Source organism: Lampetra fluviatilis, chromosome 31, assembly GCF_964198595.1.
Source record: "Lampetra fluviatilis chromosome 31, kcLamFluv1.1, whole genome shotgun sequence".
Taxonomy (NCBI): domain Eukaryota; kingdom Metazoa; phylum Chordata; class Hyperoartia; order Petromyzontiformes; family Petromyzontidae; genus Lampetra; species Lampetra fluviatilis.
The window spans coordinates 8,267,884-8,295,550 of NC_136305.1; the positions used below are offsets into that span (position 1 = coordinate 8,267,884).

General features: G+C 48.1%; 2 protein-coding genes and 1 long non-coding RNA gene across 3 annotated transcripts; 1 reads left to right on the forward strand and 2 right to left on the reverse strand.

Annotated features, from left to right (window-relative positions):
- Positions 1–3,325: 3,325 nt before the first annotated feature.
- Positions 3,326–8,323, reverse strand: CEP70 (centrosomal protein 70). The gene is made up of 5 exons (XM_078871025.1): positions 7,816–8,323; positions 7,111–7,282; positions 6,519–6,630; positions 5,466–5,545; positions 3,326–5,139 (listed from the first exon to the last, which is right to left on the reverse strand). The coding sequence occupies exons 2-5, from the start codon at positions 7,172–7,174 to the stop codon at positions 5,063–5,065; spliced, it is 333 nt and encodes a 110-aa protein (XP_078727151.1). The 5' UTR covers positions 7,175–7,282; positions 7,816–8,323; the 3' UTR covers positions 3,326–5,062.
- Positions 8,324–8,330: 7 nt separating this feature from the next.
- LOC144943509 (uncharacterized) lies at positions 8,331–12,305 on the reverse strand. Its single transcript, XR_013639502.1, has 4 exons — positions 11,545–12,305; positions 10,433–10,455; positions 9,457–9,556; positions 8,331–9,019 (listed from the first exon to the last, which is right to left on the reverse strand). It is a non-coding gene; the product is annotated as an uncharacterized LOC144943509 (long non-coding RNA).
- Positions 12,306–12,607: 302 nt separating this feature from the next.
- FAIM (Fas apoptotic inhibitory molecule) lies at positions 12,608–27,044 on the forward strand. The gene is made up of 7 exons (XM_078871027.1): positions 12,608–13,163; positions 17,999–18,061; positions 19,060–19,195; positions 20,592–20,695; positions 21,133–21,257; positions 21,968–22,017; positions 24,297–27,044. The coding sequence occupies exons 2-7, from the start codon at positions 18,018–18,020 to the stop codon at positions 24,447–24,449; spliced, it is 612 nt and encodes a 203-aa protein (XP_078727153.1). The 5' UTR covers positions 12,608–13,163; positions 17,999–18,017; the 3' UTR covers positions 24,450–27,044.
- The last annotated feature ends 623 nt before the right edge of the window (positions 27,045–27,667 follow it).

Sequence of the window (27,667 nt, forward strand, 5' to 3'; positions counted from 1 at the left end):
GTGGACGCTGATTGGATGCGCTCGCCGTGACGTCAAGTCGTGTGGCTCACCACACGGGAACGACCTGTTGCGTGCAACCTGTTTGCACCTTGGGGGCCGTCCATAAATGACGTCACGAACCTGGGGGGGGGGGGTCAGACATTTGTGACGATGTGTGACGAGGGGGGGGGGGGGTTGAGAAATGTGACGTCGCATCAAAATGCGCAACTTTAAATAAATATAGACAACACGTTCTACTTAATTAAATATACTTTTTAATAAATGTTTTCTCCAACAACATCAGAGTGCAGCGCCACATTAAATACGCACTACAATGACAATAGTTTAAAGCGATTTGAAGCATGTTTTATTTTGGGGGGGGGGGCAAAGCTTTGTGACGTCATATTTGAGGGGAGAGGGGGGGTCTGACTTTTTGTGACGCCGTGTGACGATGGGGGGGGGTCAAAAATCGTCCAAAATCGCGTGACGTCATTTATGGACGCCCCCTAAGCACCTGATGAGCTCACAAGTGACACCATCACATTACTCTGGCTGTCGCTTGATGATGCTAGTTGATTAACACCGTCCGGATAGCTACAGACTCAGTGCTGCTTGGAAGCGAATCGTCAAATAACAGTTTAAATGCATGCCTATACAGGTCACCATACGATAATTGTTTTTGTACCCTTCTATCTGGCAACAAAACTGAGTTATGTTTGCATAGACCACAATATCTGCAGTCATAATGCAAACAAAAAACATAACTCTGATAATGTATGCACTGTCCTTGAAGTTGATTGGTCCACACCCGAGACAGCTTTCCTTAGAGCCTAGTCTCACATGGGTTGGACCAGATAATGCCAAAAGGCGCACAACTCAAAGACAATGCACCATCAGAGTATGAGAGCTCGGGGTTAGCATTTACACCATTGGAACCTCATTTGCCAGTAAAAATTATGATAATTGTTTTTTTACCCTTCTATCCGGCAACAAAACTGACACTTTTTTACAAGGATAAGTCAATGAGGATTACCGTTGAACAGACAATAACATGTACTATTTTACTGCACACAATCGATAGGCGGTACAAAAACAATGGGCTCGCATAATGTGCATGCATAATATCCATTGATTACCATATAAACAACCCCCCCCCCACCTCGCTCAAGAAGGGCTCACAAGTGATGTCATCACATCTACCCCTCTAAGGAACGAAACATGAGGATTTCTCCACAAATCTGGCTGTCGCCTGATGAAGCTCGTTGTAATTACTGGCGAAACGTCGTACTCAAATTGCAAATGTTGTGGATTTACTCTCCAACACACTGGTGTGCTGTACTAGTAACGTTTTCATATTCTTGGTGCTTTCGGTAAAGTCACGTAGAAGGGAAACAATAAAATAATAAAAATATAAAACAAAAAAATTCTCACGTTTCGCTTGTAACACAAGCAATCATCTTTAATTTAATTGGCATGTTCTGTTTACGTGACAAACCTTACTAATTGGCTGTCGGATGGTGGCGGGTTTCACGACACATTTATATTTACGCAATCTAACCCAAAAACCTCTATCATGGATATTGGTCGTGAAAGCCTATGTGTTAAACTTCGTGCAACTTTTTTTTCAACTTAGTTGAATGCAACCTGGCTGCAACCAGTTGGGAGCAGTTATGCAATCGGTTTCTTATAGTAGACTCCTTTCAAGAAAAAACTGCAGAGATGTGTCCACACCTGAGTGATCAGTTGCAAAACTTGGTTGCATGCAAGTTCAGCTTATATGTTGACAATTCTGCAGCAACCATTTTCTGAGCATTCGTGGACTACAATTTAAAACCTGAATGTGCCGTTTACAAAACCCTCGCACCTAAACCGAGAGTTTGCTGTGCATATCCATATTCGTGATGATGACGAGTGTGTGAACACATGCATTGTGCAACAATTCAAGTGAGAGACTCGTTTATTTCAATGCGCAAGCTCACTGAGCTACAACACACCTGAACATTTTCTACACAGGTATAAAACATTGCAAATACAGCATTTCCGCAATGGATATTGCATATTAATGTCCTTTAAATATAAGCCTTCTCCTAGCGACCTCTGTGAATTTTGGACTCTCCAATGGAGCTGGGGTCGATTAATCTAAAAATTAACGATGAAAATCAACTACTTATTGTGTAGCATTACTCAGGTCCCTTCAAAAAAAGTGGCCGCCTCCACGCAGGTCATGCCAAGCTTGACAGCCAACATTTCCAGTGACATCACCAAGTCCTGCCCATTACCTCCCGTCCAGCGGCACCAGTCGAAACAAAGGCAATACTATTACCGTGCTAATGAGCCAAGTTATGGACTTGCTAATCAGAAGAGTAATACATTACTCAAACATTAGCACGGTTGGCTACGTACGGTGCAAGAGACGTTTAACATGCATATATAGCTGAAATATACTCTCCAGGATTCAAAAGGCAACGGTTATTGGTCCCAACCACAACAATCAAGGCACGCTGTTGATTGCCCGTCTTCGGCATGGTGTATTAAGGAAATAACAAGCTTGTATTTTCTCATTGCATCAACCCATGAGCGTGTTCTTGTCTGGACGGGGATTTCCACCTCAGACCCGCTGACCTTTTCAAATCTCCCTGTTCAGTCCTCACGGCTTGCTTGGATTCAGTTTCCAACAGCCAGTGCATTCATTTTTCAGTAAGAAGCACTGCTGCACCAGGCACTGTCCCACGTGCATCTAATCTAACGCTTTGGAACACAAAGGTTGATGGATCACATGTACAGATAAACTCTACATTAGTGGTAATTAGTAAGGAGGGAAGGTTCGAATAAAACAAAAACTCAGGCCATGAAAACATGTGAATTAGGCGTTTGCATTACATGTGTGAAGATACGTTGTTGTTATTTTGTTTTCATTCGCAAGCATGGTAAATCAGCAACTCGGAACACCTTTGAATAGAAATTGAGAGTTAACTGCATATGTGAAACTCTCATAATCTCCAAACCATGGCAGTAGAGCAAGTAGGTTCGTGACTCTACTTGTATGTTTTGAATTAAAGCTTTCGTGACTGCAGGGATTCATATTCTTGGTTCTTTCGGTAAAGTCACGTAGAAGGGAAATAATAAAAATATTAAACAATACAATTCTCACGACGTTTCGACTGCAACACAAGCAATCATCATCAGGTGTGAAATCCACAGCAAGAAAATTTGAAAAAAGTTTTCTTGCAGATGATTGCTTGTGTTGCAGTCGAAACGTCGTAAGAATTGTATTGTTTTATATTTTATTCTTTTATTATTTCCCTTCTACGTCACTTTACCGAAAGGACCAAGAATATGACTCTACTTGTGCATACATTCGACTGTAAATTGCCTTTCTGTGTTGACAAACTGATGGTTTCCTCCCACGTGCAAACCATCCCTTAAAGTGAAATTTTACAAACATTCCAAAGCAGATCCTCTTGAGAGAGTATCTTAACAATCGATAAGACTTTTCCTGGATAAATAAATTAAATGACACCTTCATACACAAGCAAAACATTTACATCTCACGTCTCAAATGATATTCCCATACGTTGCTTATTTACATTATTCTAACAATAAAAATGACACGCAAGATGTACTAACAAATATTTCAAGCTTCCTTTTGTCAGAGCAACAAACACAACACGGTCAAGTTGTCCGTGGAGATATGTTTATATGCCTCGCCAGGGTGTTGCATTATTGCCGCATGTCACAGAAGACTTTATTATATCCTTTCACTCCAGTGTATTAAAACGTATCATGCCAGGCTCCTCCCAGGGTGTCCCAGCGGTATGCTGCTCATCACACCAGCCTAATTCCCTTAACACACTCGTCGCCAATATGAGAATGGCTAGTGTCAAGACAACCCATCACCTAAACTCCCTCACGACCAATCTCTACAGTTGCAGCCTTTAAAACTAAACCGGAGCTAGGACGATGAATCAATAAAGTTCACTAATCAACTAAAATTTAGAAGCGACTAGTTTTGTCGTGGTCGACCACGAAGGTTCTTTTAAAAATAGCGACTGCCCAAAAATCCGGAAGGCAAGAATCTCATCCAAGCTATGCGCAGCTGATGATTACATTACCAAGCCCTGCCCATCACCTCACATCCAGTGGCACACGTGGTAACAAATGTGAGATTTTTTTTTTCCCCCCAACTATTTTCGTGTTATCCAATGAGTCGACTAATTGATCTGATAATCGGTAATCAATAAATGTTGTAAACAGATAGCCCAGCTCTAAAATAAACAGTTCATAACGTAGTTTTGAAGGCTTTAAAATAAAACAAATTAATGGACCAATGTCCATTTCCCTACATAGAAATATGTTTGAGTTTCTCAGTGTCAGCCTTCAGGCATAATGTTTTCCAGCAATATTTAACCAAATGCCCAATTTAATGTTTGCAACAATGCATTATGATTTTTACAATGTTGCAGTTTTGCACCAAACAGGCCCAATAGCTTAAGTGGATGGTTTTTACCAATACTATCTGGAAAACAGCAGCATATATTAATCAGGCCTGATACATAAGGCAGAAACTAGTCCAAACTAATTTTCCTGCTTTAAACAATTACAGACAAATTATTAGCATGGAAGGCTGATTAACTAAAAAAAAAATCACACTTACAAGCAGTGAGGCTAACTTATTTTTTCTATTAGCCTTTACACAATTCTATTTTAAACTGCCCTATCATGCACTACAACCTGATAACGCACGCACCGCCTGCTCGCTTATCGGTGCTCAGGGATATGAGGAGCGAGCAATGGCTCATGAAGTGGTGCTTCATCCTGCTTGATAGTAACCGGTTTCTGGGTCACTAGGCCACGTTGCTGGTTCATTCGGTCATTTCTCCTGGGTCGCCAGACCAAGCTGCTGGGTCACCGAGTGAGGTTGCCAGGCCGTTGGGTAATACTGCTGAGCAACTCGATCATGCTCCTTGGTCACCGGGTGTGAAGTTTCTGGGCTATTGGGTCATGCGACTGGGTCACCACGTCGGGTTGTTGGGTCACCAGATCACGCTGTTGGGTCACCGCGCTGTGCCGCTGGCTGTGGTGGTCACCGTGAAGGCCGGCCCCTCGACTCCGCCTTTAACCGTTGAACGGTCGGCAAAATGGCGTCCAGGCTGTCGATCCCTGTGGAGGCGGCAGAGATTTGGTTCCGACCATCCGGCGGCACAAGGAAACTGTTCCTCCCGGCTGCATGCTGCCATCTCATTACACAATCCCATTGTACCATCACGATTACAATCTCACATCACGTTACACCATCGTGTTATACCATCCCATTTACACCGTCACGACTTAATATGCCACTTCGTCACACCGTCACGTTATTTCAAAAACATGAGAGATAGAATACAAACTTTGAGCCAGCTGTTCTCCAAGCCGACCGGTAGTGCCGGTCTTTCCAAACTGGTGCTAGAGACGCAAGAGACAGGGAGACACGCTGGCAGCCATACCCAGAGTATCTTTGAGCTGTTGCACCAGCTGCTGGAACGCTGGAAAGAATTCCTCGTACAGTTCAAGCCAGGCTCTTGTGCTGCAAATGCACAAACACACACCCCCACAATAACTTCCACTCCAGCGATCGCACACCGAGGCCCTACGGCCATATAACGATGTATCGATTCTTACACTCAAGGAAGTACTATATATATAATAGCCATCTTGTTAATTCACTGGTCGGTAAGGGCCGTGCCACACCTAGGCGAGTCCGAGTCGTGAGGGAGTTATTCGGCCACACTTCACCATCAATGCGGATTGGTGAAGGCAGGGAGCATAGATGTGGCAGTACAGTACAATAAAACAATGGAATGTGCTGCCCTCTGCTGCCCACCACACAGCCCTGCAGCAGCACACAGCGGGCTGTGTTCTGCACGGCGCTCGCCGACCCAAGCGGTGTTCCGGCTCAGCACTCACTTAGATTCCCAGATCTGAAGAGATCGTGCGCATTTCGGGTGACTTGGTCAAAGGAGTCTTTCTCTGAGGAGCTGTGGGAACCTACAGCCCGTGGGCTTCGTTTCATACGGCCCACAGCCATTAGGCCTACCACTTCAAAATGTCACCCAAAGAATACGTTTTCACCCTTACAAGCGTCTTAGTAGCACTAATCGGGTATTAAAGGGGAATATCTTCGACCTGGCAAGTACACTGTTTAGTGCTCTCAGTCACTCCTGCCACTGCAGGGATCTCTTACAAACGGGAATGTGTTAATGTAGTACTGCAAGAGGTATCTGAAAGTTGAATAGATAAGAGTACAAGATGTTTCTTGAAATGACCAAAGTTATAAGACTTGTGAAAAGAGCCAACGGGAGGGAATTCCAAAGAAAAAGAAAAGTGTGGTTGTGTACACAGCATGGCTGAGTCTGGTAGACTGAGTTCTCAAAATGTGTGAAGAAATCACCCATCAGTAAAGTTCATTTGGCCAATAACCATGGTAGTAGCGAAAGAAGTTTTAAGAAGGTGACTGACCGCCGATGTGTGCTGTGTAACGAGGCGAGAGGTTAACGCACCAGTCACTCCCCGGTGAGGTCTGAGAAGACCGCTGGCTGCACGTCAGCTTGCCCGGCATGACGCACAGCCGGCCGACAGCGTCCACCACCGCTCCTACAGGCGCCGCCTCGTCTACACGTCACAAACACGCATCACAGCACTCACGACATCGACCGTAACGTGCAGGCGGGGGCACATGCGGATGTGGTTCAACCCTCTGGGGCCTCGGCAAGGTCTACCAGTTCTCCGCGTGACCAATGTCAAGCTTAAGAAAGCTCATCGATATGACCTATTAGAGCCACTCAGTGGGATTGCGATCCACAGATGGATTGCAAACGATTTTCTTGTGGATCTCAGTACAAAAAGAAGAAACACGAACATAAACATTGAACAATTCTTCCTATGGCTGATGGCAAAAAAAATCTGGTGGATTACGGAGCTCGTTGAGATCCACCGTAATGGATCACAGTGCTTGGGAGCAATTGGCCACCATTGAGACGCTACATCAATCCACATTGACAAATTGTCTTGAGGTTAACTCTGTGTTGTCAGAATCTCTCTCTTTCTATCTGTCTCCTGGCCATGGCGGCCCCTTCCGTGCCGCTTGCGTACCGAGGGACAGCAGCTGCTTGAGCGTGCGCACGGCGTTGTTCATCTCGCCAAGGCGCATGTACATGGTGTGCAGGTGCGGGTACACCCCACCCAGGGAGCGAACTTCGAAGAGCCGCTGCACGGCGCTCACCAGCCCCGCAAGCACCGCACGCGATGCTCCCCACGCAGGGCCCTGCTTTGCCCACAAACACAGCCACAGAGCAAACGCTGCAACAGCCACAACTACAACCGCCGCATACAATCAGTACGACAGCTACCACAACTCAAATACTGTAAATGCAAGCAAAGCCATTTATGATGATCGGAGACAAAGTGACCACAAAGCAGTTCTACCGAACTGGTGATTTCCTGTATAATGCTAAAAGCCCTCCTTACACACAGCGCACATTTTTGTGAGTTTTCGAAAACCACAATAAATAAATAGCCACAACTACAACCACAGCACAATCTCTACCACAACACCAACACAATCATGACCACACCTACAACAATGCAATCACTACCACAGTTACAATCACACCACAATCATTACCATCGTCACAACTTTAACCACAACCACATGCATAGCAATGCTATCACTAGCTAATACAAAACCACAACCAGAAGGCAGAATCTGTAAGAGCACCTCTGTTGTGACGCCTCCCGGTGCATCATCTCCCAGTGCGACGCTACCCGGGGGTGGCTGCTGCCACCAGCGGAACGCACCTGCGCTCCTGTCAGGGCCTTGTCTTCCCAGCCGTTCCCTGCTAGATGCTCCCCTTCTCCCTCATTCCGTCTCCGTGCGGCGCCGTGAGTCACGGCGGTGCCCTTCCTCTCGTGCGGGGAGGAGCCGCCCCCCCGAGGGTTGCTCCCCCCCTCCAGGACCCGCGGCGGGTGCCGGTTTTGTGTGTGCTCCTTTATCGGCGGCCCCTGTGGGCTGCCCAGTTTACCGCTTCCGTCTCTCTCCTGTGCTCGCTCGAGCTTCCGCAGCCGCTCATCCGCACTCTGCACCCGCGCCTGCTGTGCACGCAGGTCTGCACTGGCAGCATCGGCGGTACGTGCACAACGTGTACGCCATGCACAACACAGACACCACACAGCGCGTACACACACACACACCACGCGGCGCGTAGACACAACACAGACACCACGCGGCGTGTACACACACCACACACACGCACAAATTGGCACCCATTCTAGAGCACCAACACAAAGCTTTTAACAATTAATTCCCCCCCCCACCCCTTCCCAGCGATTGGATAAGTTGACAAAATTTAAGGTGGCGATTCGATTCAAGAATCAATGAATATTGTAATTGTCTGCCTCGTTTGAAGGATATTCCAGACAGCAGGGGCACAATCAGAGAAGTAGTGACCTTCCATAGAGCAAAAGTTGACTGGGGAGTTTGAAAGGTCTCGGTTGCAAGAACAGTGAGAACACAAAAAAGACCTGAATTAAACATTAGAAGGGGTGGTAGGGTAGGAAATTCCATGGAGGACCTTGAAGACAGTTACAGAGATCTTGCATTTGGTGCTAGATTCAGATCCAATGGAGGCGTCGGGGTATTGAGAAGCCCGGCAGTGTTTCAGGTCATTCGTATTGTAAAGGTGAAAAAGTGGGGAGGCTGTAGAGGACACGGTTATATTTGTAAGGTGGAGAATTGACAAAAGGCAAGATTAAGAATCTTAGCAGGACAAGAGAGAGGTGAGCGGGAGAGTCCGTGGAGTATAGAAACGGTGTTGAAGGCGATCTCGTCAATGCCTCAGTCCTTGAGCCGCGTGCGAGACGTGGGTGCTTCTGGTGCCGTGCGCTCACGTGAGGCGGTTGTTGGTGAGGACCAAGTCCTGGATCAGGTGTTGCCGGCGCTCGGCATCACGAAGCAATGTCTGCAGCGTGCGCCGCAGCTCACGCGCATCCAGCACAACGTCATCTGATACAAAGAAAAAAACTAAAAAATCCCCACGTAGCCTTAAAAGACTTTTGGGGCAAGTGCTGTAAGTTAGCACCTATGAAGGCTGGCACGGCACAAGACCAGTACTCAATTGTACGTGTGCACACACAAACGTATCCACAGCACACAATATAAAATACTCACACAGCACCACAGTACACATGTACACACATGACATACCACAACGCAGTACATAATGCACACACAGCACACAGACCTCAATCAGCACACAGAAGATATAACACACATCACACTACACAGTACATGCAGCAAACAACACATACGGCACACCCTACACGGCACGTGTAACACACGTAATATAAGGCATAAGTCGTGCAAACACCATAACGTACACACACCACCCACATTACTCGGCATTGCCCACCAACACCACCGCTCCACGCATGCCGTCTCACCCCCAGCACTGTTGGCGTGTCGCCGGGAGCCCCGCACACGCACGGTACCCAGTCCCTGTCCTCGCAGTAACCGGTTCACCTCCTCCCACTCCTCCTCCACCTGGAGAGGGCGCAGCGTGAGCAGGACCTATCACAGCATTGGTGGCCAATACGAGGATCCAGATCCACGGGTGGATCTCTAAATATGTTCTCGTGGATCTCAGGAAATATCAAAACACGAACATAAGTGTACAAACATTTTTTAGTTCTCGCTAAGAGCAAATACAAATCCCAGACTACAAAACCACACGTAACATTGAAACAAATAACACCTGCCAATACTTAACGCCTGTAGTACCGTATATTACTGGGTTAAATCCGGGTAATTGTTGGTCACAGCTTTCTGGTTGAGATCCACTAAAAATGGATCAGTGATTGGTGTATTGGTCACCACTATCTAACAGAGATGTCCTGGCCAGGGTTAGGGCTCCCACACACAGTACCCACAGTACACAGCCTCTGAGCACACACTGGCTAAGCATTGCTCACTCGTCAGAGCACTGGGTTAATCACCACAACAAGTTAACCAACCCTCCGAGAGGTAAAATCCACTTTCCCCCAATGTTATCACTACTGTGCTATCAGCATCATGCCGTGTGACGAGGAATCTATTTGAAAGAATCCACATCTCTCGCACAGTGGCAGGGCAACCATTCGCGTTGTCGAATGGCCCCAAGGAAAGCTGATACACAGTAGATAGACAATATGAGTTATGATGCATTTGTGTCATCGTTTACGTTTGCTGACATTTATTTTGATGGTGACCTCAGACATAAGGACCTCATTACACGTATTCAGAAATTGCTAAAGGTTGTTGCGTGATGCACAGAGGCTGTGTGCTCTTTACACATATCTGTGTGTTGTTTTAAAGTTAAACCCCCAGCATCACTGCCGTGTCTGCGGTGTCACGTATGCATCGATGTGTCCATCGCTGTACCTCCTCTCCTCCAGCGCAGGCATCTGCAAAACAATGAAAAGGAGCTCAGTGGAGTTCAGTGCGGCTCAGGGCTCATAGTGGCAAGGTCCCATCAGTAGTCCGGTGTCACGTGAGAGGGCAGTTCTAGAGGTCGGGTAAAGGTTAGGTTTTACTGGTAGGAACCACCTGGTTCCACCAGCCCACAGGGGATTATTGTGTCCGCCCGTCCGTCGTTCATCCAAAAATGGGAGGGGTGGGGCTGGGTGGAGAGGGGCTGGTCACCCCGTGGTGCCCTCATAAAACTCAACGTTTAACCTACTCACGCCGGCTTGTGCCCACCCTCACAGTCCGCCATATTTGCGGAATACACCACGCCGCCGTTGACCCTGGCCATTGACCGAGCAACCCAACGTTCTCACCAGCTCCCTCCGCAGGAATGTGTTTGGTTCTGGTTAGGGGTCGGGTAACGGGTGAAGTTTTGAGTGGACGAAGGATTCGGGGTCTGGTAAGGGGTTATGGTCAGATAATGTAACGGATTAGTTGTTGGATAAGGGGCCGTCCATAAATGACGTCACGCACCTAGGGGGGGGGGGTCAGACATTTGTGACGATGTGTGACGAGGGGGGGGTTTGAGAAATGTGACGTCACATCAAAATGCGCAACTTTTAATAAATATAGACAAACTTAACTAAATATACTTTTTAATAATGTTTTCTCCTACAACATCAGAGTGCAGCACCACATTAAATACGCACTACAATGACAATAGTTGAAAGCGATTTGAAGCATGTTTTATATTTTGGGGGGGGGGGGGGGTGGGAAGAGCTTTGTGACGTCATATTTGAGGGGGGGGTCTGACTTTTTGTGACGCCGTGTGACGATGGGGGGGGGTGGGGTGGGGGTCAAAAATCGTCCAAAATCGCGTGACATCATTTATGGACGGCCCAAAAGGGTAAAAAAACGAGAAAAGGGTAACGGGTGGGGGGGGTAGAGAAATGGGTTACGGATGGGGGGAGGGTAGAGAAACGGGTAACGGGTGGGGGGGGGTATAACGGGTTAGGGGTAACTGGTTGATGGTAACGAGAAACGCGTCACCGTCCGGGCTACCGAGTAAACGGGTGAGGGATCGTTACCGGCTCGGAGTCTCTGCCGACCACGCTCCGCCACCGTGGGCGGGGAGGCGCTCATGACAGCGCTGTAGCTGCTGGAGCTGCTGTTGTTGTTGTGTCCACAGCTGTTGTTGTGTCCACAGCTGTTGTTGTTGTGTCCACAGCTGTTGGTGGTTCGCGCTGTCCGAGAAACAACTGCAAATGTCGCAGCTGAACGCTGTTTGCCCGTATTGCGGTTTCTGGCTGTTATTAGTAGTTGTGATAGTAGTAGCTCAAGTAACTATTGTAGTTGTAGCTGTTGTTATCGTTACAGATCTTGCTGTTGTTAGTAGTAGTTGTTGTTGTTAGTAGTTGTTTGTTGTTGATGTAGTTGCAGGGAGTCGGTTTCTCGCAGTCGCTCACACCGGAAGCGGAAGCGTCGCGTTCAAAAGCCTCGCGCCCTGCGCGTCGACCAATGGGAGTCGCGCCTCGCTATGCCCCTCCCCCTCTCGCAGCGCACATGCCGAGCGACACACCACCGCAGCAACGTACCGTCGTAACCTAGTAACCATAGTAACGGCTTCGGACAATCGTATAAGTTACCTAACTCAGCATTTTTCACAACGGCGGTGCCTAGCAACGAAGTTCTATCCAACAACCATCCCTTGGTAATAATAAAACAAAAAACACACTTATTAGGCGCCTTTCACAATGTCCCGAGGCGTTAACGCAAATGTGTAACACCGTCGGAGAGCACCGACAGTCGCGCGATCAACAATCTGCGGCATCAAATGAACCTTAGCAACATACGGGTCCCGGGCTAAAAAATGACGGTCCATTAAGAAACATCACCTAGCAACAACCGTTGCCGGGCAACGACGGGCAACGGCTGTCGCGACGGCGACGCGAGCGCGCGCGAAACTGTTTCCGGTCCACGTCGCGCGCTCATTTGCATATCGCGTAGCGGGCGAGGCGAGCCGACCAATCGCGGGCGCTATCGGGCACGGCGGGGATCATCACGTGGGGCGCGCGCGACCAATGGGGACGCGGCGCGAGGTTTCTGCAACCATGGCAACGCGCGCGAGACGAGGAGCGGGCGAGCCCCTCCCCCCTCCTCCTCCGACGTTTTCATTAAAACCGATTCTGGTGCAGGAGCACACGGCCAGAGGCAGCAGCAGCAGCCTTTAGCCTTTGCTAAATTCACGAAGCTGCGTGTTGCTGACTGCTTGACGTGTTTTTGTTTTGTTTGGGAAGGGCCCTGCGCTCATTAACTGCGTTTTAATATCCGGCATAAGTACACGTTTAGAATTACGTGAAAGCAAGAGCTTACAGCCTTGGGCCCCCACCTGCCATTTCAGAGCAGAACCTGGGGTCCAGGGCCCAACCAAGACCAGGACAAGTGTTCTGGAACCTTGACAAGGGTTCTGGGACCTTGACCCTGACCAGAACCTAGCCCAGGACCCGAGAGCCGGAGCCGAGGTTTGAGACCGTAGCCTGGGACCAAGACGGATCATCTGGACAAGAGCAGCACGAGAGAGAGAGAGAGAGAGTTAAGGACTCGGAGCTCGTCCTCGGAACAGAACCAGAGCACGACGCGGAGCAGAAGCTGAGATCCTGACGGGGGAACCTGGCCCCAGGGACTGAGACCCCGGCGTGCATCCCAGGTGCTCGCACCGTCACTCATTTGGAGAGAAAATGAACCTCCTAGGGCCTCATCATAACCACTAAATGTTGACACTCCGACTGATGCTCCTGCTGCTGTTGTGGAGTGGCTCATGCAGACAGATATGGCTTGCAGGGTTTTGGTGGTACATGTTATGTCGTTTATTGTGAAAATTCCGTCAGTTCCTATGATCACTGTTGCATTGCTTTCATGGCTTTATTTTGTTGATTTCGAAAAGTTTTTTGGGGGTTGACCATGTTTGTTTGTTGTAGTACGGAGTTAGACTGATGGCCTTAATCTAAGTTGTCTTGTGGTTGTTGTTGTTGTTGTTTGACTTGCATCCCACTGGGATTTGTGCACACAGCTTTTTCTGCAATATTTTGCTGTCTTTTCTTGGATTTTCTGTTTGCACATAGTCACATAGCCACTTTAAGATGTTTTCTTGTTCATGTTTTTTGTTTGTTGCGGTTGCACCCGATTCAAGAGCCGAATGGCTCACAGGGCTATACCTAATAAATGAACTTGAACTATCCCGGTGACTCTAACCCCGAACCTCGAGACCCCCTGAGGAGTATAGATTCGTATCGTCTTCCGAACTCATTAACCCAAACATCACTTAACAGACATCCCTTTACCCAAACCCAGGTACACTTAAAGCCCTCACATGAAGACCCCCTGAAATGCAGCTAAACCCAACCTTACTCCAGGGACCTCCTTTCCCTAATACAGAAAACCCAAACCAGAGCCCCCCTTACCTAGAGAACCCCCTAACCATATCCTTGAGACCCCCATAACCCTAATCATAACCCATATACAGTGTCCCCGAGAGCCCACGCTGTTTGCTCGAGTCAGTGAGCAGGGTCAAGCGATAATCATTTTACTTGGAGGAATCCGATGTCCTATGAAACTCTTTTTCACAGACGTCCAGTCAGTTTTCATAGTTTTCACACCGGACCCACATCGTATACCATAACTAGGGTTAACGTTGTGCTCTAAATATCTGGGATACAGTTATATAAGCCTGATACAGTACCGCCAATTAGGTTAATAGAAGCACATGAGCCAAGCCTTATGTACACAGTTGTGTGTGTTAGGTTCCAAGGTTCCTTGTGCATAAGGACGTAGTAGTGTTGCTCCACTCTAAAAGTGCACCAGTGGGCAGTAGTGGGCAGCCTGTACAACCACGTCTAGCCCCGTGTCCCACGGCATCATACCCTTGATCTGAGCAGTGTTTACCCGGTGTCAGTGGTATACAAGCGATCCTTCCTCACTGGTTGTTAATCCGGGCTAATGCCTTCCTGGATAATGACAAAATAAATGAGCAGACAAAGCCTCCTACTTCCCATAGCTGGGCTTCCACTCCACATTAAATTTAAACATTATTTTACACATCCCATGGGCTACGTCGTCTTCTGGGAGTGATTTTTTTTTTGTTCAACGCCAGCAAACTCTGGACTGGTTTTGACGTGGAGTGTTTCATCAGCAGAGTACGGCGTAACACGTCGGCTTTCGCGACCAATATTATTCATAATAAAGGTTGTTTTGGGTGAGAATGCCCAAGTATAAATGTGTCCTAACCGTCCACCACCCCCGACACAGCCAGTAAGGTTTGTAACGTAAACAACGCGACAATTTAGTTACAATTTCAGCGCACCGGTGTGTAAATGTTATTGTTTACTCTCCAACACACCGGTGGGCTGAAGTAGTAAACTAATTGGCGCGTTGTTTACGTGACAAACATTACTGGGTGGTGGAGGGTTAAGACTCATGTATACTAGATTTGAAGCTTTCGTGACTGCAAGGATTCATACTCTTAGGTTTTTTCGGTAAAGTCACGTAGGTAAAAAAATAAAAATAAATAATAAAAATAATAGAAATAATAATAATCACTTGATACAGTAAATCTCGCTGTGACGGTCCCACCTGATGACGGAGACTTGTGTTGCCTCCGAAACGTCGTGATTTATTATTTTATTTCTATTATTATTTCTATAATATTTATTGTTTATTTTTTATCTACGTGACTTTACCGAAAAAACCTAAGAGTATGTACTCATTTATACGTACGCGATCTAACCCAAAACCCTTTATTATGAAGACGAAGGCTTGCTTCAACAAATGCTATTAAATTTCCGGATTTTATTGGCAAGGACCCCTGTCTGCTTGACATGAGAAGTCATGACAGCCGAATCAAAGAACGCCATTACCTGCGTTTACAATTAAATGCCGTACCGAGAAACATTTCCACATTGAAATGGGCAGGGGGGGTGGACGCTAATTGTTAATCGTGTTCGCTTTCATGAAAACTGATAGCTGCACAGTTATCCGATTAGCACGTTTGGCTACGTACGGTGCAAAAAAAGCTCAACACACACGGATAATTATAGGACGAGGTTACCACCACTCCCAAGTGACTCTTATCCACGTAAAGTTGTGGATAATAGGACGAATTTAGTGCCTCCCCCAGAGGCCATGCCTGAGTCATTTCATAATTACAGTTAACAAGAATGTACAGCCCTTTGTCAATCCACTGCTACTAAAGGCCTCCACATGCAATGTCACCCTTTGAGGATATTTGACCAAATCTCACTACAATAATCAGTGCATGTGATTTAGGGTAAAGGCAAATACTGTGAGAGTGTTCATTTTTTTTCACCACTGCCGTGTTACCTCTTCCTGTCCACAAATTCGTATCGGAGGAAAAAAATCTCTCTGTGATAATAGGATTTTGTCACAGATGAATTGGAGCCGTGGATAATGGACGTCTTGTGTAATAGGACCACAGATAAGAGAAGCTTCATAGAATTGGATTATCTGTTATGCACATTGAATACTCTCCGAAAAAATATTCAACCAAACTTAAGAGTCACACATTTTCTTTTTATCCAACTTGTTTCATTTAAATGAATGCTCAAAAAAAAGTTATTTGCACGAGTTGGCGAGTTCAAGGCATCCTCATGTGTCACGTATTTCATGACTTTTGCACAGCGGCATAATAATGTATGCGATATACGCCTGTTGCGCTTATCATTTTCTGTTGTTGGTTGTCCTCGTCATAAACGCATTGGATAAACACTTGCAATTAAACGCAACGTAGCCAGTAATGCGAGCTTACGCAACCGTCAGCAGGCATCCTCACCACTGCGATGTTTAATTTGGGCGAAGTGGCCTTCCCGGGTTACGACTCGTCTGTTACAGGCCTCTCCGGTAGTATGCTCGGGATCTCATTATTCACTTCACCTGTGATTCCATGAATTGTCATGATATTGGGTCACGATTCAATTCAAGAATGGATTACAGTAATCCCTCGCCAATTCGCGGTTCAAGTTTCGCGGCCTCAGTGCATCAGCGGATTTTTCAAACTGATTTAAAGGCCTCATTATACCTGTGCAGTAACACCATCATCATCATCATTCATCATCACATCCATCGAACTGCACAGGTCTGTCATCGTCGTCATTGTCATCGTCATTGTCATCGTCGTCGTCGTCATTACTGGAGTCAAGTCTCAAGATACTACTGTCATTGGTGAGTGTAGAACACCATAATACGTATCGTATGAGAGAGAGAGAGAGAGTGAATGTATAATATTAAGGTTTTATAATTAAATAGATTTAAGTAAAATATATATATAAAGTATGAATATACATATTTTAAACATTCTGGTACCCACACACACACATACGGAAATTCCTAGGGGGCCAATCCTACTTTGCGGATTTTCACCTATCGCAAGGGGTTCCGGTCCCCATTAACCGCGATAAACGAGGGATCACTGTATTATTATTGTTGACTTGGGCCAATGTTAGCGAACCTAATTATATGCTCGGTTGATTATTATACGATTTTATTTACGGTAAAAAAAATACCTATCAATAATAATGCAAACGTTCTACCAGCCTGCAATGATCAATGTGGTGGAAGCATGGTCCTACAACCCCATGCCCAGCCTTTATCCAGCAGTGGATTTACAAAAGGACTGTAAATTATTATTTTAATTTTGTGAGCGCTTTGTGCTTAAAAGCATAGCGGCTCACTTGTGGAGGAATGCTCGCGGAAAATCGACATTAGAAATAGAGAATTAATGGAGTATGGGGGCAGTGAATGGGTAACTGGTTGGGTCATAAGTGGAGCACATATAGAGTGGATAGAGCATGGGTGGAGCAGATAGAGGTGTAGGGTGATGGGCAAAGCTGAAAATCTCACTGAATATTTTCCCAAGTCGCTGGTAGACGTGCCATCAAGCACCCACACACCAGCTCATCTCTCCGCTCCATCTCTACATCGGACGTACTATCAGATCTGTTCCATCTCCTTGGCTGCCGCTCCAACATTATTCTCGAATATGTTCATTGTCCCTTCCGGCGACATGGCTTTCTCAATCCCACTTCTCTTAACAGTAAAAATGACGTCTTTAACTTGAGGACATGTGCAGGGAACATAGACAGGTCAAAGAAAATGTTAAAGACTTGATCGTAGCCACGGTAAGTAAATCTGCACATTTGTTATCGCACACTGTTTTGAGTCTAGTCCACCACCCATGCACCACACTCATCTTTGGACCACCACTGTTTTAAGTCTGTTGCAAAACTGGCTCAGACTCAAGGATAGATCCCAAACATGCCGGCAACTGGTTTCAGGTCCACAGGCCGAAGACCTCAAAACTTTGCTGGCCGTATCGCACAACCATAACAATAGGAATGGAGGATGTGGTATGCAGGGTGCATAAATATCTTCCATGTCTTTGACCGCGCTGAAATATGCCCGCGAGATGGACGATGGGTGCTTGTTGATGGGTTCAGGGTAACCCTGAATCTGCTTCTCCTCTCTGTCCAGGTTGGAGCTACCAAGGGCAATGGCGTCACGCGATGAAATCACCATCACTCAGGAGGATATGCGGTGCGTGAGCAGACATCGTCATCAGCATACAATGATCAACGCCATCATCAATATCACTATTGCAGCATCATCATCAGCTATGATCAATCTACTTTTGGCTGAAGGCATCGCAATCACTTACCATCTCGCAATTGAACAATTCCTCTTCATTGCTCCATCTCCGTTGTTTGACGTACTCTCGTGCGTTCATCCTCCGTTGGCTGCCACTCCATCATCGTTAGTCTCGACAGTTGGCCATCATCCTGTCCAGCAGTGTTGGCTGCCCAAGCCTGCCTAACTTATCTTGACAAAGTGATGTCTCTGACTTGAAGGCCTTCCCGAGTTATCGCCTTCTCCCACAGTCCTGCGATGTAACGATACATCAGGCACCTGCACACGTGCTCATCTCATTGCTCCGTCTCTACATCAGGCGTCCTCTCGGGCGTGCTCCCTCTCCTTGGCTACCGCTCCGAAATTATTCTAGAATATGTCATTGTCCCTTCCAGCGACATGGCTTGCTCAATCTCACTTCTCTTAAAAGTCAAAATGACTTGAGGACATTCACAGAGAACATAGACAGGTCAAAGGGAATGTTAAATACATCATCAACATAACATGAACAGCATTTACATCCTCTTGTCATTAACATAATCAAAATACAAATATCATCCCTTTGTTAAATTATCATCATCATATTATTACCATCAAATCGGCAAAATTATTTTTTTAAGGAAAAAATTCCAGTATAAAGTCACAACTTCAAATTGCATTAAGTCTCTTGACATTCCAGCCAAACATAATTGGAGTAACAGCAAAAAAAAATCTATAATTTGAAATAAACAATACAGATTAAATTCCTGGCTTAAAGTCTCGTTATTGATGAACGTGTAGACTTTTTTTGTTCATTGTGCTTGTGCACCACTGCCAACACAGCAGCAGCATCACCAAACACTTTGCTTAGTCCTGTATTGAACCGCGACCATCAGTCGCTAATCTGTGTGGTTGTGGTCACTGGGCAGGGCGCGCTACGCTCACGCGGACCGCATGGCGGACCTGGTCGCCATGTGGGAGGTCGCACTGAGCGACGGAGTGCACAAAATCGAGTTTGAGCACGGCACCACGTCGGGCAAGCGCGTCGTTTACGTCGACGGCAAGGTGCGGTCCGCACGCCCTAGCCACGCAGACAAAGATCCCCCCTGTAGCCTTAACAGACTGTTGGGGCAAGTGCTGTAATTGAGTACCTACGAAGGCCGGCGCAGCACACATAGATAGACAGTGCCACACCTCAGCTGAACTTTGTCTCCCCAGTGCTGATGTTTACATACCACACCAGGTATCCATTTAAGGCCTAGTTTACTTAGGGGATGCCAAAGACAGGTACGGATATCGCTTATCACTGATGTTAGCCGTGGCCGGGAAGCAAACCCGGCTCGCTGTGTTATTTGCGCTGATGTGCTAACCACTACGCCACCGCTCCCACACGCATGTACGCCTGCTCACATGCCAGAGGTCGTAATCGGGTACCCGATACCCGTACCCTACCCGATACCCGGCTACCCATACCCAGCCGGGTACGGGTACCCGTTTGCGACCCTGGTGCGGCCGGGTACGGGTAGGCCGTGAGTCACTGGTGAGTAACCGTTTGTCACTCATTTCCCAACGTCTTGTCTCTTCTCACAATTCAAGTTCCTAGAATCAACCCACCCGCGCCTGCAACATGGCTTCATCCCAGAGGTCGCAATCGGGTACCTGATACCCGTACCCTACCCGATACCCGGCCGGGTACGGGTAGCCGGGTATCGGGTAGGGTACGGGTACGGGTACCCGTTTGCGACCCTGGTGCGGCCGGGTACGGGTACGGGTAAGGAATCAAAACCCGTTTGCGACCTCTGTCACATGCCCACACATCTACATGTGTCCCTGCACACCCCAATGCACACACCCACCCGCACCTATCTCATGCCCATTTAGTAAAGTAAAATTAACATTCTATTCATTGTTAATCCAACAATAATGATTTGTTTTTAATGTAGCGCCCTTTGCATTCAATAAGCAATTAACATCGCATTGTCAAACATTTTAAATGAACATCCCCAGTCGTAGCTGTCCCTGTGGACATGAGATGACTTAACGCCTGGCCGGCAATCGGATATTAATTAGTCTGCCAGAAGGGTTTGATGATTGCTACTCTGTGCGTTATTCCAAGTGAGTAATTAGTGAATAATATTTGGAAAATTTGGGCCATGACACCGGCACACAATGGCCTGCTCGTTTCAAATGACATCAGGGGATCTCTGATCGACAAAGGGGTCTCTACACCATGCCGGTCATGGGGTTTGTTTGTTTGTTTGTTTGTTTTTACCATACTTCACCAAACTGGTCAGTGCAGATTGGTGAAGGGGCTAGAGGGCACGACAGGTTCTGATATTACTTGCCACTTGATGTTACTCGCCATGGCCGGGATTTGAACTCGGGGCTTCGGGTTCATCGCGCAGCATGCTAACCATTGTACCACCGCTCCCATGCCCCTTTACACGGGCCATTTACTTAGGAGCTGATCCGCCGGGACTGGATGTTCAAGCTGGTTGGCAAGGAGACCTTCACAGTTGGCGCCACCGAGACCAAAGCCACCATCAACATTGACGCCGTGAGTGGGTGAGTGATCGATGATGCTGCTGCTGCCTTCCCATGACCCCAGCCCCCATCCGCTCCCCACCCGCCGCATCCTGGCATGAGGGTTGGAGAGTTTGAGGAAAAAGGGCCTTTCCCATGACACCTCCTGGCAGAAAGCCATCGACACTTCACGTGATGGCGTCAACGTGCAGCTAGTCCTGGCACAATCGATACGGTGACGTCACCGTCACTTCGTGGCGTATGGCGGCTGTTGTTGTTGTTCGGGAGGGGTGGAGGAGGGGGGGGGGTGAGAGGCGTTTTGGTCTTTTCTGCTTTCATGTCCCAAGGGAATGATACCTAAGTCCCTGTGCACTCTGGTCCTTTGCGGGGTTTTCAACTCGGCGTGTGGAGTTCTGATGAGGAGCACCTTGAGCACCTGACGTGGCCCGTGCATGCCCATGTGTCTGGCTGGGTCGCAGGTTTGCGTACGAGTACACGCTTGAGATCAACGGCAAGAGCCTCAAGAAGTTCATCGAGAACCGGTCCAAGACCAGCAAGACGTGGGTGCTGCAGCTGGATGGGGTGGACATCCGCGTGGTGCTCGGTGAGGCCCCACGGATGGACTTGAATGCGGGCAGGGAGTCGAAAAGTTGGAAGGATAGATGGATGGGGACAGCAGAGGAGAATGAGCGACCCCCTACTGAGTGATGGTTGACTGGCGGCTTTGACAGGAACCCTTGTCTTTTGGAGCGGAGATTATGAGGATGGGAGCAGGGTCAGATGAGAGGGGAGAGGTAGGCAAGCATTAGTCATTGGAGGATCTTTAAAACAGGGCGATCTTGAAGTTGATCCAGAATTATATTGAGAGTCATTTTGGCTGGTAAGAGTATCAGGATAATGTGACTCCCTTTATCGGTGCAGGTGAGGACTGTAGCCACGACTACAGACTTTGTATGTTCATGTTTGCGTGTTACTGCGTGCTTGTTTTTGGGGGAGCGGTAGTGGAGCAGTTAGCATGCTGCTCTACGAACCCGGCGACCCAAGTAAAATTCCCGCTCACGGCCATCAACATCAGTGACAATTACCTGAACTGGTCCTGGGGCTCCCCTAGGTCGACTCAGCCGCAAATGAGTACCTGGTGCCGTGTGTAAACATCACCACTGGGGAGACAAAGGCGGCCGGGCGTGGTGCTGGCCACCCCCCCCCCCGTGTGCCTTGCCGACCATCATAGGTGCTGCTCGCTAACAGCACTTCCCACCACAGTTGGTTGAGGCTATATGGGTGACCTTTGTCGTCGTGTGCCCTATTCTACAGAGAAGGACACCATGGACATTTGGTGCAATGGAGACAAGATGGAGACTGCGGTGAGTGTTGCCGCCGCTTGCTCCGCGGAGCGGTACGTGCCGTTCAGCTGTGACCGCCAGTGTCGGCAGTACGCAACGTTCCCGTATTCATCGCCACGACTCTTCTATTGGGGCTCATAAAAGGGTCTCTTTTTTGATGTGAAAACACAGCTTTAAATTGGTGTTGTACAAAAGACAGCCTTCAATGGGGTTGTACAAAACAAACAACTCCAGTCGATTACGTGCGGAAAGAATAATGTGATGCGTTTCCTTGACAATCATAAATGTGCAAATGAGCACGTTGTAAGGTTGCCGATTGAAATGCTGAGAGCCAGCACTATTCGCCGGAAAGCACAAGGACATTGATTATTTTTATTTATAACCTACACTGTATAGATGGATGATGTGATTAGTTTATTTATTTAGAAGGGAAACCTTGAAAGAGAGCCTTGAGACTCAATGAGCCTGTCCTTGCTGCTATATGAATGACCTTATTTTCATTTTTCTCTTTAAGTGGCACAGTGTGTTTCATTGCATGGTGATGTGAACCCAGGGGCTTACGCATGATTCCCAGCAATGGTCAACATCTGTGGAGAGCGATATATGATTGTTTTCAACTTGTAAAGAGCCGCACGGTATCCGCTCGCTCTCGAAGACAGAGGCCGACCTTAGAAGCGCCCGGAGGAGCCGCTGACAAACGGGAGGCGGTGAGCCGGTGCCAACAATTGCCCAAGCTCTGTGATCCCCTATAAAATAAGATGTGTTCAGTCAGTTAATGAGTTTACATGCGAGAGGAAATCTGAGAAAGCCCACGCATAGGAGGGGGAAACACTCTATCCCATATTGAAGGAACAGGTGGAGTCCACATTATTGCCTGGATGCCCATGGGTAAGGAAGTTTCACAACATTTATATTATCCACCAATCCTCGCTGCCTCCCCAGTACTGGATTACAGGCGTGCACCACCGCCACTCGGTTATCTGAACCAACCCTGAGCTCCCTTCAACCCACACTGACCAGCGCGGTGAAGTACGATCAAATAAGCGCTATGGCCAACACGGAGTGAGGCGGCCTTCATCCAGGAGGGGATTAAAAAAGAGTAGTTCATAATTACGGTTTAATGTGCCGCTTAATTTAATTATCTGTTCACCTTCGATCAGCTGGGATGGAGCCACAAGTCTTCCTGTTCTGCCCACTCTGACCTGAAACCCAGCCTCTCCGTGCTAGCTTTAATGATGTGGAATTTAAATGTGTCCTTGTAATGTAATTCAACCATGAAAGCCTTACCGAGCCTCAACTCTCGTTGCGGAAAGCTGCTTGCATTGGAATGTTTTGTCACTTGCATTTTGCGTTCAGCCTTTTACACGACACCCATGCCGTAATTGTAACACCACACGACACACATGTACGATGGAACCTTTGTCAATCCGCTGCTGGATGAGGGCCTCCCCAACCCATGTAGACCATGGGGGTTATTTAACCATACTTTACAGCCACTGGTCCGTGGTGAATGTGGGGAGGCAGAGGCGTGGAAGCAGAAAAGTAGTGAGCAACAGATTTTACTGCACTGCCCTCTGCTAACCCACCACTGCCCTCTGCTGCCCACCACTACCCTCTGCTGCCCACCACTACCCTCTGCTGCCCACCACTACCCTCTGCTGCCCACAACGTGGCCCCGCACAATGACAACACCCGGTGTGGCTTCTAGGGGACCATGGGTGTGTGTTTATCGTGCGGCAGGAAACCAGAGTACCCAGGGAAAACTCGCTTATATGGTGGGGATAACACTCAAAGGTCCACACACACACAGGGTCATAACACATTTGCTGTACCACCACCTCCTGGTCACCTCGCAGCGCCAGTGGGTCTTAGCAATTTTTTGCGAACTACCAACCCCTCACGTTCAAAGCACTGGATATCACAGGCATGTGCCACAACCAAAGACAAAGATCTACCGTATAGCTTTACCAAACTGTTTGAGCAAGTGCTGTTGGCGGGCACTTCTGAAGGCGGGCACGGCACACAGGGGGGTAGTATGGCCAACGCCAGGTCCGGCCGCCTTTGTCACCCCAGTGCTGATGTTTTCGCATCGCACCAAGTACTCATTTAAGGCTAAGTCGACTTAGGGAAGGCCCAGGACCGATTCAGATCATGAATCATCACTTATGTTGATGGCCATGAACGGGAATGGAACTCGGGTCGCCGGGTGCATAGCGCATCGCGCTAACCGCTGCACCGCCACCACCAGCGTTTTACCCACCCACGTGGCCCTTTCTCTGCTGCTGAACGAACGGTGGCAGGGCGAGTTTGTGGAGGAGGGCACTGAGACGCACTTCACGCTGCTGGACCGGCACGAGTGCTGCATCAAGGCGGTGAGCAGCGGGCGCCGGCGCGAGGGCATCGTGCACAGCCTCATCCTCAACGGGGTGGAAGTGCCCGAGGTTCTCGAGTGACGGTGGCACCGTCAGCACAGCCGGACAGACGGAGCGGCGGGGCGCACTCGCTGCGTGTGACCAACGATCATCAGAGATTTAAGATTATTATCATATTTGAATAGAGATGAGATTTGCTATTATTTTTATGAGAGAATACATTGCTTAAATGAACAGGCTGTGGGTGCGGCAATCCCTGCCGACTCGTGGCCACCGGCAATTCTAGGACACGGTAAAACGGGGAGCCCCAAGTTGGGAGCCACTTCATTGTCCGGGGGTAGTAAAACCCTACGAGTGGGATGAGACTGTGCAACTGCTGTGGAATCTGGCAGAAGGTGATGGGCGAGGTGCGGTGACATCAACAGCACTGGACGTGATGACCACCTCTTCAACCTCGACTTCAGTGACGCCCGACCACTCAATTCCCATCCACTCGATGCCACTCCATTGCAGGGGGCATACAGGAGGCAATGCTATTAGGAAGGCATGCCCACCTCCCCCCCCCCACAGAATCACCACTACCGGTGACATCAGCACACAACGTCATCCAGATTGCTATGAAAAAAATACGTTTGCGTGTGACCTCCGCAGGTTAACATGTGACCAACACTTCGGTTCACAGCTCAAGATCCCATCCATTAGCATCTCAAGGGCAGCTGCCTCGAACCAACACCATGATCCTTATTCTCCCACGCAATTGTAATTGTGGTTCCTGGTTCTAATATCTGTGTCGTGTGTGTGTGTCAAGATTTTGCAATTATGTCCACATTGTTTCAAGATTTCCTCTGCGCCTGCTATGAAACACTTCTGTAGATGGACGTTGCTGGGCAATGAGTGAGGCCCGGCGGATAATTCATTGAGCAGTAATCGCCACATCCCACGAATGTGAAAGATGAGCTGCCTGCTTCAAGCGTCGCGTCCGACCGCTGCTCATACATAGTGCCCGACGGCTGCAACGTACAAGGGGGCTCCGATGCTGTGACGACCGTGGGGGTGCTGCGAATGCGAGTGGCGTGATGGCGTAAACTACCGAGGGTGCAATTCGCTTCGTTTGTCATTTAATTCGGGTGTAAGTTAAGCGGGTGAAAAAACGTAAATTGTGTTTTATGCATCCTACCAGAGAAATGAAAAGCAGCCAAAAACTGAAAAGGCCATACACTGCAATAGAGAGGAGGGGCATGCAGTTTGGGATACAGAACACTCGCCAACCAAATGATAGCCCTACCCTTAACTAACCAGCCACTAGTACTAGCTCTCCCTCTGACTAAACCCTAACCACACTCGCCAACCAAACACTACCTCTACCAAGAAACCACTCGTACGACAAGCCATTCCACTGATCCGAACACCACTAACTACTTCACCAGCCAGTCTCATTATCCCCTCCCTCGAACTCAACCAAAACGACTACTCGCCAACTAACCACTACCACTAAACAACCAGCCACTCGTGCTAGTCATTTGACTGATCCTAATACGAGCCGACTATTCAAGCAGCCAATAGTATTCACCCTCCCTCTAAGCCCTCACCATACCGACTAAACACTTCCCTGAACCGACTAACCAACCAGCCGCTAGTACTAGCCCTACCTCTCGCTAAACCATAACTACGCTAGCCAACCAATCGCTACCCTCAAACCTAACCAAGTAGCTACAAGCCACTAATATTACTCCCACTGACCTTAACCGTGCCACTTATGGCTCTTTGTCAAAGCCCCTTTTCCACGATTGGGTCACTTTTCAGTGTTGGTGTTCACAGTACCCATGACACTGGCAGCGAGGAGTCCAAAGGAGGCATGAACGATTGGTCCTCACGAACCCGAGTTAATTCAGTGCAAGGCACCTGTGGCAATCGCTTCCTTGCTCCACACGTAGTCAATTTACGATCTTGGCCAAAAAAAAAGCTGTTGACCTTGTAAGCCTCTGGCTCATGTTATGCGTTTGTCTCCGATATTGTGTTCCTTTCGTGGTTCTTGTGCGGTGTTTTGTGTATGATTCTAGGTTGATGTGAATGCGTGTCCATAATCTTCCTGTTGGCGACATCGCTCGTGCTGATCATGGGTGCTTAATGCAAATTGCGGATTTACGAATCGCAGCGTGGTCAGATGTGAAGGTCGATTCGCATCTGTGATCATCCGAGTTGCTTCAACAGTAAAGTGGCGCCGGCTGCTGTCCGAGCGGCGAACGAGTGCCCACGCGGATCGGGGTTCTCTTCTCGCGTGCAGCTCACGCCCCGAGGGTTCGGTGAGAGTGGAAGACAATAAACCGCCTGGGCCCATGTTAGTCACAGCCTGGCGTGACCGCGTGATCATTCGGGTGGAGAGACGATGAAAGCTTTGAGAGATGGGTTGAGGATGCCTTCATCCAGTGGTAGATTGATCGTGGACGATGAAGAGACTAGTTGGTGCTTTGATAGGACACTGCCTTGGAATTCCAGGTGTTGGAAAGGCTTTGGTTGCGAGGTGGCTATGAGATGGCAGCACATCATTTGATCCATCTGTGTGGAATTTGAGTGTGAATCCCTCTTATCTGTAGCTTTCCTTCCTGGCCACAGCTAACATCAGCAGCAAGTAATATCAGAACTGGTCCTGGGCTGTGCATCATCCCCTTCAACCTGCACTGACCAACCAGCCTGGTGAAGGAAATTCAAAAGACTCCCAGCATCGGCAACCCTTCATGCAGCAGTGGGCTGGCTGTAAATTTATTTTGACTCCGCATGAATGAGAAAACCCAGACTCAGGTGTCTATGGTTAAACATGCAACAACAGGGCTAGCCACGTCACTGCGTGCTATAACCTATGAACGTATCATCTCCATCCTGCTTGTCATCTCCACTAAGATCTTATCCCCCTTGCTTGATCCAGTGTAGCCAGTTTCCAGCTCTTGTCTCTATGGCACGTATGACATGTGTACATTAATCCATCTGTGAGCTCCACTCATCATCAACGCCCATTACATTGACTCATCCCCATCACCCTCACCCAGCATCATCATCATCACCCCTTGCAAGACGACTTTGACCAGCATGGAAGAGTAGGCCAAATATCCTCTCTAGGAGCTCTCTAGAGCGACATCTTGTCAAGGCCCTTTCAGCAGTGGTGTGAGCAAGAAATTGCAGGGATGAACCTTTACCTTTTAGTCAAAGTGAGCATCCGAGCAGGTGGCTCAACGGCTCTAAATCAGAAGGTTGGCAGTTCAAAATCCTGGTTGGGGTTGCAAAAACCCATCATCCCACTTGGG

Bases quoted from the DNA above. Each gene is read 5' to 3' on its own strand.
- FAIM (XM_078871027.1), top strand. From the start codon at position 18,018: ATGGCGTCACGCGATGAAATCACCATCACTCAGGAGGATATGCG. The intron at 19,196-20,591 runs GTGCGGTCCGCA...CCATTTACTTAG, and splicing joins TCGTTTACGTCGACGGCAAG to GAGCTGATCCGCCGGGACTG. The intron at 22,018-24,296 runs GTGAGTGTTGCC...GAACGGTGGCAG, and splicing joins GAGACAAGATGGAGACTGCG to GGCGAGTTTGTGGAGGAGGG.
- CEP70 (XM_078871025.1), bottom strand. From the start codon at position 7,174: ATGTACATGCGCCTTGGCGAGATGAACAACGCCGTGCGCACGCTCAAG. The intron at 6,631-7,110 runs GTACGCAAGCGG...TGTGACGTGTAG, and splicing joins CAAGCAGCTGCTGTCCCTCG to ACGAGGCGGCGCCTGTAGGA. The intron at 5,546-6,518 runs GTGCGTTAACCT...GTGCATTTGCAG, and splicing joins ACCTCACCGGGGAGTGACTG to CACAAGAGCCTGGCTTGAAC.